The sequence below is a fragment of the Camellia sinensis genome, chromosome 4 (genome assembly GCF_055761805.1).
Source record: "Camellia sinensis isolate YWXY chromosome 4, ASM5576180v1, whole genome shotgun sequence".
Classification (NCBI taxonomy): Eukaryota; Viridiplantae; Streptophyta; class Magnoliopsida; order Ericales; family Theaceae; genus Camellia; species Camellia sinensis.
In genome coordinates, this window is record NC_138964.1 from 35449001 (window position 1) to 35464030 (window position 15030).

Sequence of the window (15030 nt, forward strand, 5' to 3'; positions counted from 1 at the left end):
TCGATAGCATCTTCACCTTAACAGTTGATGACGCTAGTTTCAATAATCTTACTATTCAATTCTTAAAAAGATACCAAAGAGTGGAAGGGGATCATCTTGAATCATATGAGTTTTTACATATGCGTTGTTGTACACATATTCTAAATCTTGTTGTGAGCGATGGGTTGAAGGAAATGGATGATTTTATTGCAAATATTAGACTTGCGGTGTGGTATGTGAAATGATGGTTTTAAGAGGTGGGCGTCCACACTAAAAATTGAAACAAAGTATTTTGTATGCTTAGATGTACCCACAACATGGAATTCAACATATTTAATGTTAGAGACTGCCGAAAAGTTTGAGAAGGTTTTTTCCAAACTGAAGTATGAGAATTCCATTTTTGAAACTTACTTCAAGGATGTTGATGGTGTGATAAGGAGGATTTTGAATGAGGAGGATGAAAAGAATGTAGGTTGTTTGTGAGATTTTTGAAACTATTTTATTTTGCAGCAAAGAAATTTCCGGGGTCCCGTTTTGTTACATCTAATGCTTTTTATAGAGAAATGTTTGTTATTGAAAGCTCAATCAATTAATTTTGGAGGATGATGATGTTTTGTACACAATCGTAAAGAGTATGAAACAAAAGTTTAACAAGTATTGGAGGGGGATGGGAATAAGATCAATATCTTATTGTATACCATTGTTCTTGATCTTACAAAAAAGATGGCATACTTGGAGTTTTATTTCTTGGAGATAAGAATAAGGTGGATAACAAGATGGACAAGGTTAATACTTGTTTGACTCATTTATACAACCATTATGCCACACTTTATTCATCAAATGAGAAAGTGCCAAGTGTGAGTGAAGTATCAGAAATGGTGATAGATGATGATGATCCACATTCTCTTATTGAGTCTCAATTTAGTTCCTATTTGGAGGATCGATTCACCAGTGGAAGAAAGTCGGAATTGGAAAAATACTTGGCCGAGGTTAAACATTTTTCAAAGAATAAAAAATTTGAGGTATTGGATTATTGGAAGGTTAATGCCACAAAATATAGAGTGCTATTGCAAATAGCAAAGGATGGGTTAGCCATGCCTATTTCTACCGTTGCATCGGAGTAGGCTTTTAGTACCGGGGCGTATTCTTGATCTGTTCTGTAGTTAACTCCCCCCTTCCGTGGTTGAAACTCTTGTATGTACTCAAAATTGGCTTAGAAGTAACCTTCCGATTTCTCTTCGAAAGGCAACAGATGAGGTGGAGGAATTTGAACAATATGATTTTTAATTCCATTGTTATTTTTACTATGCAATTTTTATTGATCTTCTCTTATTGCTCATGGTTAGATACTTTGAAGCCAAGCTCATCTTCAAGCCCAAGTTTTGATGCTACAAATACAATTGAAATTTAGTGTCTATTGGCTCATTGGTAAGTTTTACATTTATTTTGCCTCACACTATATCTATTATCTATCACATTATGCTTGAGACTTTATAGTGTTCATTGCACTTTATTTTTTATAGTTTCTCCATGGCTAATGATCTCCTAATTTTCCTTCATATTGCAAATAATTGGAGGTTTTTGCTATGCATGAAACTTTTGGAAGTTGGATGTGGTGGTGGAGCTTTGCAAACACTTCTTTTTTTGTTTTATTTTATTTCTTTCGGGTTTTGGATGAAGTTTATAAACAAGTTAATTTAGTTCTAATTATTGTTATTATCACATTTTGGGTGAATGTAAAATTAATGGAGAACTAGTTTCTGGTAAGTTTAGCATTTTAGATGGCTTTTAACTGTGTTGGGTTGACATATTAAGGATTTTATGACTTTTGAAGAATAGGTTTTTAATGCTATAGTTGAAGCTGTTAATTATTAATGTTTTGAAGCAATTTTGGAGTGTTTTTGAATTTTCCAAGTTTTAATCTGTTAATTATATATTGATGTTTTGAATTATTAATTTTACATATTTAAAGCTTTGAAATATTATAGCTATTAATTTTACATATTTTGGCCTATTAAAATTAATTAAATAGTAGTAAATAATAAGTTAAAAAAAAGGGCCCAAAAACATAAGCCCAACTAGAAAATCACATAAAAAAACAAAAGCCCAACCTGCCCAAGTGATCTACATCCACTTGCAAAACCGATTAACCCACCCGCGTAACCCACAGCTCGGGGCAGAACCGACCCGCACCCGTCCAGAACCGACGTCCCACGAGCAGCCCTGCATGTAAATATGGGTGTGTTTTGGGTGGGGGTGTGGTGTTCAACCTTGTGCAATCTTCCGTTGCCAAATAATTCTGCAACCCTGTGCAATAATGCCAAATGCTATGTCTGTACCCAATCTTCCCTTCCCAGTATACTTTTTAGTTGCTATACTTGGTTTTTATACATTCGTTCTTGTTTTTTGGTTAAATTAATATCAAAATTGTTCCAAAACTGTGTATACCTTGAATTTGCAAATATTGCCATCATCACATTTATTTTCAAACAGAATTTCAAAATGGTGTTGTATTATGTAATTTGACAGGAAGTTCTCACCATGCTTTGGGCAAGCATCACTCCCCTTGTGAACTGAATATTCATAAATATATATATGTTTTTTGTTCCTTTTGGTTTTGTGGAAGTTAATATAATATGTAATGTACATTATAATTTATTGCTTCCTCAAAATTTAATATAAGACCTGATATTTGGACAGGCGGACAATGTATTAGCTGTAGCTTCTGTGAGCTTCTCCGACAGCTTCAACGCCACTCTAGCTGATTGTTGGACAAAACTGGTGAGATATAATTCCATCTAATGGAACTAATCATAGGTGTTTTATCATATTTGTGATTGATTTCTAGAGTACTTGTTTCCTCCTGCTTCCTTTTTATTTATTTATTTGCTGATATTATCCATGTTATTATTCGCAAGATGCTAAATTATCTCTATTGTTTCCATTGTTATTTCTTGGTAGAGCCGTAGAGGGCGTGCTCCTATCAATCTCTAATGTTGTGTTTGGAATTTGGATTTTTGAAACAAAGGGAAGGGATTTGTGAAATAAATTTAGGTTCTATTTCATTCACTCTTCCGGTTTTCCCTCCCATATTCTTTTCCCTCTATAAATTTCTTGCTTAATCCAAGATCCAAACACAATCTAAAAGAGAGAAAAAAAAAAAAAAAAAAAAAGGGAAGGAAAGATGGTCAGAAAGAAGTTCACCATCAAACCCCAATCCTATATTGAGAACCGGCTTATTTTCAAAAAACCGGTTAGAACCACTATTGAACCAGTAGCCGGTTCAAGCAACTGGCCAGAAGTCCCAATGCGTACGCATGCAACACTGCCAAGGCATTCCAACGTGTACATGCAGCAGTCCCAAGCTTAACTTTGTAAAAATCTTTACGTGGCAAGGCTTGAACACGAGACCATATAGATAATAGTCTCACATCTTAAGAAAAAAACTAATTGGCTGATTGATCTTGTTGAAAAGCTTCTTACTTTATCACTCTCTGACTCCTTGAAAATGTTCGTAATAATGCAGAAGATGGTTAGATGCAATTCTTTGATCGAAGAAAATTTGTTATTATGGTTGTGATAGTTTGATAGATAAGTCGTTGTGATTACATGATCCAGAACACATCTAGCATTGAACTCAATCTCCCAAATACCAACTTCATTGCATGCAGAGCATGGATGTTATAATTTAATCATGAGATGACCTATAATTGTCAGAATAAGATCGTGTGTAGTCGCAATATTTTCGGAGTCCACAGCTTGTTTAACCTGTTGCAAATATTGCATGTGCTTTTTCAGTTCTGGAAGTCACAAGTGAATACTTATCTAACAACTGTTGGTGGTTTTTCAGCTTCTCTGACCTAAATCTTTTAAGTGGGATCTTTTCAATGGACCTATAGATAAATCTTTTCTAACATAATCTAAAATAATATGCATTTTGTAATTACTCAATATGGTACCAAAGCTGTTCTCCACTCAACCTGTTTTCCCTAATTTCTTGTCATCTATGCTATATGGACTCAAGTACGGGTGTTGGGTAAGTATTAAATTCGTCTATTTCTTGTATGCTAGTACACGGGGGACATGACAAACTATTCAGGTTTCTTAATTTACTACTTTTATTTTTTACGGTAAAATGGTCTTTACAAGATGCCATGTAGCATTTCATGCGTACTATAGAGTTGTGTTAAACTTGAATGCTTGCTAGGTGAATGTGAAACTGCACATGCTGGACGCATCTCCCATTGCCATACCATCACCCCAGTGTCCGAGTGCTTGACATTAAACACATTTAGAAGAGTCCATAACATAACTTTCAATCAAGAAACATTACTTGCATGTCTCGTCAAAGCAATGATGTGTTGAGTATTAGTTCAGTCAATTGGGACATATTTTAATGACATTGCCAAAGCAATAACTCGACTCCGACATATTAAAGACAAATTGTCTGCTTTGTCTAATTCTTGGGTGACCTTCCATATTGCCATGTTTCAGGAAAAGAAGTCAATCTATGCATCCCCTGATGAATTTCAAAGCTTGATCAAGCAGGTGCTTTCCTGGGATATACGATCATTATCGCAACGGAGTCGACCTCATAATTCCATAGTAAACACAGAAAACGACATAAGAGGTAACAGTAATACTGTGGATCTTGACGATGACCAAGATGATGCAGCTACCAATACTGGAGGTGAGGGGGTTTCTCTTCTTTCCAGTGACATTATTTATCATCTGACTTTGGAAGGCTTAGATGTGTCATACAGAATGGTTTCTGATGGCAATGTTATTGTTGAGAAAGTCACACTTCCATCTCGTATCACAAAACAGTTATAAACAGACTACAAGTTCATGACAGGAGAGCTAAACGTGTATATTACTTTGTTTAATGCACTCATCTTCTTGCTGTAATGCTTGGAACCCTTTACATTTGGCATAAGGTTGTTTTCAGATTAATTTCTTGGATTGTGTTTGTGTGGAATGATACCTCTTGGTATGACTTTGAAAATGACTGTATTTTCAGATGGTCTCATTAGCAGTACAGTATTTTGTGTAATGAGTACGTCATTTGGCCGAGCTGATTTAGTGTACCTTCTAACTCATTATTTGTTATAAGGTAAAATGTAGGACATGAGAAATCACTTTGTGATAAACCGAAGTGCTGAGTGCTTTGGCCATTTCAAACTTCGGTGCCATTTCTTACCACATGACAAGCAATGAGCGGAAGAAAACACTATTGGTCACGTACTATTTACATAAAATATTTTTTCCCATTAGGACAATAATCTCCTACAATGAGAATAGTCATCAGAATCTGAATCTAGCCAACAGTTGCAAGTGGAATAAGCAAAATATGGGGTGAATTACACCCGACTGTCCTTATGCTTTAAGATTTGTCACTTTGATTCTTTACTTTTCAGTTGTGATATATTTGATCTTAAATTTTGAATCTTGTTTCAAATAAAGACAATTGAAGACATTGTTATTCTATTTGAATGGCAAAATCGTTATACAATTTATTTTGTATTGGTTATAATGGTTTTTTTTTTTTTAATTTTTTTTTTTATGAATAATGTTAGATCTTTTTTAGTTATAAAATTTTATTTGGTTTGGTTTTCATAATGTAATTTAGAAAAAATTTCTAAGAAACTAAAAATTAAATTGGTGAAAAAAATTTAAAAACATTATTTTTACATAATTTTATCTTTTAGGAGGGAAGAAATACTTTTTAAAAAAGGACTTTTATTGATAAATTCCATTTAGAAGTGTTTTAATTCAAGAAGTTCATGAAGGAATTTTTTACCCATTTAGTTGCATGTATGTATAGTTTTATTCCATAAAGTTTTTTTTCTTGATTTACACTATTTTTTTGGATATTTATGCCCCTATATTTAATTTTGATACCCTTATGAAATTTTTCGAACGGTTAGCAATTTTATGATGTGAATATTCATATTTTAAAATTCACATTGGTAGGAATGTAAAATTGGCCCGTGGGCGGCTCGAAACTCGCCCACGAGCCGGGGCGGGCCCGGTCTGTTGACAATGTGAATATTCACATTGACATGTTAACATTCACATTAATAGGAGTGTAAAATTGGCCCGCGTCCCGTGACAGCGCGAAACCCGTCCGCGGCCCAGGGCGGGCCCAGTCTGGCCCGTTGACAATGTGAATATTCATATTGATAAGAGTATAAAATTGGCCCGAGGTCCATGGGCTGCCAAAAGCTCGCCCGCCACCCGAGATGGGCCCGCCCCGGGCCGTTGACAATGTGAATATTCACATTAATATGTTAATATTCACATTGATAGGAGTGTAAAATTAGCCCGCGCCTCGTGGTTGCCCGAAACCCACCCACGGCCCATGGGCGGCCCAGGGTGGGCCGGCCCGGCTTGTTGACAATGTGAATATTCACATTGACATGTTAACATTCACATTGGTAAGAGTATAAAATTGGCCAACGGGCCCGACCTGGCCCGTTGACAATGTGAATATTCACATTGACATGTTAACATTTACATTGATAAGAGTGTAAAATTGGCCCGCAGCCCGTGGGCGGCCCGAAGCCCGACCGCAGCCCGAGGCGGGCTTGGCCCGACCCGTGACAATGTGAATATTCACATTGACATGTTAACATTAACATTGATAGGAGTGTAAAATTTGTTCGTTGTCCGAAGCTTGCCCGTGGCCCGGGGTAGGCCCGGCCCAGCCCGTTGATAATGTGAATATTCACATTGACATGTTAAAATGCACATTGATAGGAATGTAGAATTGGCCCGCGGCCCGTGGGCTGCCCAAGCCCGTCCACGGCCCGGGATAGGCTCGTTTCGGTCCGGGCCCGAGCATGTCCGAGACCCTAGGTTAGGGCCTAGGTCATCACTTTGAAGCCCGGCCCGGCCCATCGGCTCGCTTAAGGCCCATTCAAGGCTCGGTCCGAGGCCCAGCTCGCCCGAGGCGCAATGTATTTTTTTGTGAAAAATAATAAAATTTTGGTAGAAAAAAATTAAAAAGAATTAAAAAAAAATAGCTAGGCCCGCCCAAGCCCGACCTAAGCTCGAGGCTAGGCCCAAGTCCACCAGCCCGACCCGAGGCTCGATCCATCGGCCCGTCCAAAGCCTGAACACCCTTGTGCCAGGGCTAGGGCTTGGCCCTAATTTTTTGGCCCATGGGCCGGCTCGACCCGGCCCGGGAAAGGCTCGCTTGGGCCCAGGCTCGAGCCTAGTCCGAGACCCTAGGCTAGGGCCTGGGCCATCACTTTGAAGCCCGGCCCGGCCTATCGACCCGGTTAAGGCCCATTCAAGGCTCGGTCTGAGGCCCGGCCCGCGCCGAGGCCTAGTGTCTTTTTTTGTGAAAAATAATAAAATTTTGGTAGAAAAAAATTAAAAAGAATTAAAAAAAATGGCCAGGCCCGCCTCGGGCCGCCCACGGGCCGTGGGCGTGTTTCGGGCAGTCACGAGGCACGGGCTAATTTTACACTCCTATCAATGTGAATGTTAACATATCAATGTGAATATTCACATTGTCAACGGGCCGGGCCGGGCCCGTCCTGGGCCGTTGGCCAATTTTATACTCTTATCAATGTGAATGTTAATATGTCAATGTGAATATTCATAATGTCAACAGGCCGGGCCGGGCCCACCCCAGGCCGGCTACGGGCCGTGGGCGGGTTTCGGATAGCCACGAGGCGCGGGCTAATTTTACACTCCTATCAATGTGAATGTTAACATGTCAATGTGAATATTCATATTGTCAACGGCTCGGGCAGGGCCCGCCCCGGGCCATGAGCAGGCTTTTGGCCACCCATAGGCCGCGAGCCAATTTTATACTCTTATCAATGTGAATGTTAACATGTCAATGTGAATATTCACATTGTCAACAGGCCGAACCGGGCCCGCCTCGGGCCGTCCATGGGCCGCCGGCGAGTTTTGCGCCGCCATGGGACGCGGGCCAATTTTACACTCCTATTAATGTGAATGTTAACATGTCAATGTGAATATTCACATTGTCAATGAGCCGGGCCCGCCCCGGCCCGACTCGAATTTTTCCAGGCACCCACGAGGATTGACATGGGCCGAGCCCCTACACATTGACGATATGAACATTCACATTGACGGTGTGAACATTCACATTAGAGGTATTTTGGTAATTATGTCACCCATAGGACTTATTGAAACATAAGAAAATAATGTGAACTAAATGGAATATAAGTAGATGAAAGGGTATTTTGGTCTTCTTATCTCAAATAGGACCTAATGGAATAGTCAAAAAAAATATGGGTTGGATGGAATAAAGCTCTTAGAAAGTGAATTTATCAAAAAAACTCCCTTTTAAAAATAATTTTTTTGATATATATTTTTGTCATGTTAGTTTTTATTTTCTCAAAAGTCAAATATGTCAACAATTTTGATGTTATTATTATACCAATCTATTAAATCAAAAAATTTAAAATTCAAAACATTTCATATATTAAACATATCGATTATATATTAAAAACCTAATAATCATTAATTACATGATAACCATTCAAAAATATTTGTTAACAATAAATGTAACCATCTATTAGGGGTGTTCAGCGAATATTTTGATCCACGCAAACCGACCGAATCGAACTGATCTGTCGCATTTTAGATGGATGCGTGATAACGGGCGGACGGTTGCAGATTGATTTTTTTCAATCTGCCTAGTTTTGGACAGATGACGAATTTGAGGTTCCTTTGATCGTAATCGAATTGCTAAACCATAAGCACCCCTAGTAATTTGTAAGACATTGTGTTTTCAATTTGTTTCAATTTGGAAATCCTTTTATCAAATGGCAAGTGTTGATATTTGATATTTTTGTGTGAAAAATATAATACTTACTTGTCATTTTTTTAAAAAAATCAAATAGTTTTTGAATAAAAAAACAATAGGGGTACTTTCGTGTAGGTCCTAATAAGTGGACTTATTGTCTAATAGGTCCTATGGAAAAAATTTGTCATAAAAAATGTCACTAATTATAAGTTTTAGCTACAATTTATAAAAATCATGACAAAAAAAAAAATACTAATTGTCAATTTTTAGCGACGTATATAAAAAATTGTCACAAAAAAATTATTTTTAGCTACAATTTTATCAAGACTTATTTTTAATAGGACTTGATTGAAATTAAGTCCAACTATTAGGACCTATTAGTAGTTTACCCAAAACGAGTAATGAAACAGTTTTGATAATACATGGTTTTCTTATATGTATTTATTATTGATATTTGACAATTTATTTTATAATCTTTTAATTATGTTGAGTTGAATTGTTATCCCAAAAAAAATGTTGACAAGTTGTTGTATTATGTTCAAAATTTGTAAAAGTTTAAACTGCCAAACAGATTCACATCTGTTCGATAATCCGCTCAATCCACATCCGTCAATCCGGCTGATGGATGCAGATTGGAGGTTCCCCGGTCACAACCAAATCGTGAACACCCCTACCATTTATTATATGATAACCATCCAAAAATATCAATAAAAATAACCATTCATTACATAATCATCATCCAAACACATACTAAAAATTAATTTAATAAAAATAAAAATGGAAAAGATTTATCATTTTTATATAATTTTATCTTTGGTGAGTAGAAATAATTTTTTGAAATTTAAAAATAATTTTTTGAGATTTATTTTTGTCAAACTAATTTATATTTTTATCAAATTGACCCTTGAATGGAGCGACAATATCTACAATTATCCTTATTTGAAATATGATTCAAAATTCAGGGTCAAATGTATCACAATTGAAAGATCATGGACCAAAGTGACACATGTTTCCAACTATAGGGGCCGTTAGTGTAATTCGCCTGCAAAATATATATAGAAAAATACTAGAGACCTCAAGAATTTTATTAAATTTTTTACTAAAACTTACATGAGTGTAGATCCTATACTTAGGCCTCGTTTGGCAACCAAATTTTTTAGTCAAAAAGTCAAAAAATTACTAAATTAGTCAAAAAGTCAACAACTCATACCAAAAAGTCAAAGATTCTCTTTTCTCTCTACTTTTTGCACATTTTTTCGTAAAAAGTCAAAAAGTCATCCCAAACATACTAGTTTTTTTTAGTTCATATTTTAACCAAATAGCCAAAAATTTACTAAATTAGTCTGTTCCCAAACGAGACCTTATGTGAGTAAGGTTTCAAAAAGCGTTGGTACATAATAGTTGCGGTGGTAGACATTACTTCTTACACATGCTTTTACGGTGTGATAGAAATTCACACGTGTAATGATAATTTCAGTGTTACGTTACGGTACTGTAACGGTCGTAATGGTTCGTTACATACCATTAAACATTTTTATAATATTCTAAATAATTTCCTTTCTAAAAAATGAAAACAAAAGCTTACAAAATATACAGCATACATATTCTGCAGCAACCTTATATGAATTTTTTTCTTTATAATTTATAGTTTATAACTTTTACTTTATTACATTAGCATTTAAAATAAAAATATATAAACAACAGTTGTATTTATTTTTATAATCATTTCATTTAATATTTAATTGTAAATATTTTTTATTTGGTTACTATAATGTGTTGTCTAAAAAATATTTCTCAATAAATAAATAAAATTAGTAGCTCAAAAATAATTTTTGTTTATGACACAATTTTTATTTTTATAAACATTTCATTTAATACTAAATTATAAATAATTTTATTTAATTAGCTGTAAAGTGTTGTCTAACAAAATATATATATTTTTAAAAACTCAAAACTAATTTTTTTATGGCATAATTTTATTTAATTATTGTAAATATTTTTTATTTAGTTAGTTCAAGTATTGTTCAAAAATAATTTTGTAGACATTTAAAATCAATTATTCTTACAAGAAAGTGTTGATTTGTTTAAAGTCATTAACTATTGAATTAAAATGTAAAAAAAACTCACTTTATAATGATTTAAAAATATGAAATATATTGGTTCATATTTAAAAACTAACAAAAATTTATCAAAATCTATTTTAAACCCTAATAAATGTGATTTTGGAAAAAAAAAAGCGTATTGGTAAGATTTTTTCAAATTGTGTAAAATAAAAAAATTTACGATTCTAGTTGCTATAACCATTACACTACAACCTTAACACCCGTAATTGCGTTTGTACCACTACAACCATTACAGTGATCACAACCACTTTTCGAAACCTAACATGTGAGTGTTTAGTAAAAAATTTGATAAAAGTCATGAGATCCCTAACATTACTCATATATATATATATACTATTATATATGTGATTTTTTAGTAATGTTAAAGCATTTTGCCATCAAAACATTTTTAACCATAAAATGTGTACAATATTATAACAAAAAATTATATAACTTTATTTTTGAATCATAAAATTTTACAATTTTATTTAAAAAATTACATAATATTTATTATACAAATATACAACTTACATTATAAAAATATATAACAAATACATATGCCATGCCTAAGATAAAATTTTCCTAAAAATAAGACAAGATGAACATGTGTACTTCTAAAAAAGTGTAATATTGCTTCCTTTGAGGTGCAACGTACTCACATGTCTCTTCATTTTAAAAGTTTGAGTAAACACCTACCTGCTTGCCACTTGGCATTGCCTTTTCATGATATGGGATTACGGGTGCAAATTTGACCTGACTTGGGCTGACCCATGATGGACCGCACAGATTTCTGTCAAAATTTGGGTAAGACCGGGTTGGATCAGCTCACGAGTCACAAAATTAGGCCTAGGCTCAGGCTCATGATCCGGAGGTATTTGGGACTTGGGCAGGCCTAAACATTTTTTAAATTTTTTCTATTAAAATTTTATTCTTTTTCACTAAAAATGAAACTGAGTCTCGGGTAGGTCGGACGAGCTTGGCCGCAAGCCAGGCTTTGAGTAGGCCTTAAGTGGGTCGATGGACAGGGCCATCGGTAGGGCCAAGTTTCAAAATGATGGCCTAAGCCTAAGGTTCCAAGTTGGGCTCGGACCTAAGCCTAATTGGACTGGGCCCACCTCGAACCGCGGACAAGTTTTGAACTGCTCACGGGTTATGAGTCATTTTTACACTATATGGGACTAAGTAAGTTTGTCATTTATATGCTCTCACTTTTCTTTTCTTTTTTTGAACGTAATATGCTCTCATTTTGAGTACACAAAACTTGCATGTGAAGGTGAGATTGACATATTCATACCATAGCCATATATGCTAAGAACCATATAAATTTTATAAGTTTAATATAATTCTTGAAGTTTTAATTTAGTTAATATTTAATCATTTTTTTATCAAAAAATTATTAATCATAAACCAATCCAAACCTTAAGTCCTATTAAATGGGATCAGTTACATGAATCCTTCTGCTCCATTCGACTCTATTAACAACTATTTGGTTAGTCAAATTAAAGAGATTTATATCTCTATTTATTACACTCATCTACGTCAATCTAGGTTTACTTTTTTCCCTAACCCTTCATCTACCATCACTGGATCGTATCTCTTCACTACTGTCTCTGTTGGTCTCTGTTGTATATGACCAAACCATCTCAATCTATTCTCTCTCAACTTATCTTCTATCGATGCTACTCTTACCCATTTACGAATATACTCATTCTTATTCTGTCTTTTCTAGCCTTGTCATACATCCACCTTAGCATCCCTATCTCAGCAATACTCATCTTATCTACATGTTTTTTCTTAGTTGTCCAATATTTCGTCTCATAGAGCATTACCGGTCTAATAGTTATTCTATAAAACTTTCTTTTTAGTTTAATGGATACTTATTTATCACACAGTACCCCAAGCACACTCTTTCACTTAAGCCACCCTGCCTTAATTCTATGGACTACATCCGCTCCAATTTCCCTAACTGTTGTGATAATCAATCCTAAATAACGAAAATGTTCACTCTTAGATAGTTCTTGATTTTCAATTTTTACTTCTCATCTGCTTCTATTATTACTGTTACTAAAATTACACTCTATGTACTCTATCTTAGTTCTGCTTATCCTAAATCTTTTGGATTTAAGTGCTTCTCTCTAAGTTTCCAACTTAGTGTTAACTCCTTCTCTAGTCTCATCTACTAGCACGATATCATTTGCAAAAAGCATATACCATGGCATATCATCCTGAATATTTCTCATCAACTCATCCATAACTAAAGCAAAAAGATAAGGGCTTAAGGTTAATCTTTAGTGTAATTCCATAGTAATTGAAAATTCACTTATCTCTCCAGCAGACGATCTAATAGTGGTCACCACACTTTTATACATGTCCTTAATTACATCAATGTATGTAACGCCCCAAAATAAAAACAACAAACCCACCTCAAGATATTCAATAGAAAAGTAGAAACTTACATAATGTGAGTGTTTGGGAAGTGGCTATTTTAGAGGCTTTTTGGCTATTTTAGTAGGCTATTTTAGTTTTTGTGTTTGGAAAAATTGGATGGATTTTTATTTGAGTTGGTGTATTAAAAAATGTGTTGAAATGATGTTTGAAGTTAAAATGATAAATTTGTCCCTAACCTCATATTTTTCAAAATCAATCTAGAGGGAAAATTATAATTTACCAACCTGCCACTATGACAGTGGTAGGCTGTGCCTACACTGTCACTGTGATAGCCCCACAGATGAGCTATTTTTTTTAAACCATTGGTTTAGGGGCTATTAGGCTTTTTTTTTTTTTTTTTTTTTTTTTTTGAGGCTATTTTAGCCTTAAAGTTAGGTTCCCAAACACCGCCAATATTGATCTTCCGTTAATTCTCTTTTATCCTACAAAAGATGACATATGCATGTATACATTCATAAATCCTAAATCCTGAATCTATAGCATATGTCATGTATGAAGGAACTTGAATAAAAGAATGTACAAATAAGTAAATCCCTTACTGGTACATCTTTCTAAGTCAATACTTGGGAACAACAAAATGAGTTTAAACTCCAAACATATAAAGCACAAGGCTTCTCCAACAAATATTTACATAAATGAATAAAAGAAGCACTTGGCTTCAAGGTCCTCCCAAGCTACGTGGTAGAGGCATATCATCAGCACCTAAAAGTTGTTTTCCACGTAGGGTGAGCTAAAGCCTAGTAGAAATACTTGAACACAACATATGAAGTTTAACAAAGTCATATGGTGAATGTATATGCATGTCGTTTTCAAATAATTATACTTTCTCTTTCAAAACAATGCAATGTCTCAGTTATTTGTATATCAATTCATAAAACAATATTTTTAAACCAGAAAAATAAGGCAATGGATACAAAACACTAGGAATCTCTAGGCATGTGTTTGCCAATAGGCAATGCAAACACTACCAAAGTCATTTTACTAGTACTAACAGGAAGGATTGGCATATAACCTCGGGCGTTTCTGAACTTTCACCAAAGATACACATGTCAACATAATAAAATCACAACCACACCCTTAACCAGATTTACCAAGGTATACACCCCTTCTCTCTCAAAACGATGCATTTTTAATGTTTAAGTATGAAATAATGCTCAATGCAAAATATATGAGTGATTGGTTTCAATTAACCTAATTCTCATACAATTTCTATAACAATTAAAGCTATACTCCACTAATAGCCCAAAACAGATATCTCTATACAATTGATAAATGTCCAATAACAAATAAAATTTCATAATTTCAAAATGGGAATGATAATACATATTTAACTCCACTCTCATCATCAACAGATGCATTCATTTTATCTTTTCAAAACCTAACATCTTCCCCTCTTAATCAAAGGTCAAACACTAATGATTTCAAATAAAACATCTTTTACTTTCAAAAACCCATTTTTAAGAGAAATTTCAAATATTTCAACACAACTCAACAACATACTCACTGCCACATCCTTTCTTAGAACCCATTTTGAAAACCCCCATTTTTTATTTCAAAATCAAACCCTAAATCAAACCCCTATCTCCCAAATCACAATATTTGACAAGAAAAACATAATTAAGTTAAGAATCATATAAGAAGGATGAAGAAGTTCCTACCTCAAGATTAGAAGAAGAAAAGAACTAGTGTTGAAGTTTAGCGGAGTCGAAAACA

General features: G+C 34.7%; 1 protein-coding gene across 1 annotated transcript in view; it reads left to right on the forward strand.

The window, feature by feature from the left end:
* LOC114270064 (tRNA-thr(GGU) m(6)t(6)A37 methyltransferase) overlaps window positions 1-4932 on the forward strand; it is a 29243-nt gene extending 24311 nt beyond the window's left edge. Inside the window, exons 8-9 of the mRNA XM_082924594.1 lie at window positions 2680-2760; window positions 4474-4932. Coding sequence (XP_082780720.1) covers window positions 2680-2760; window positions 4474-4812 — 420 coding nt within the window. The 3' untranslated portion in view covers window positions 4813-4932. The remainder of the gene's footprint in view (window positions 1-2679; window positions 2761-4473) is intronic.
* The last annotated feature ends 10098 nt before the right edge of the window (window positions 4933-15030 follow it).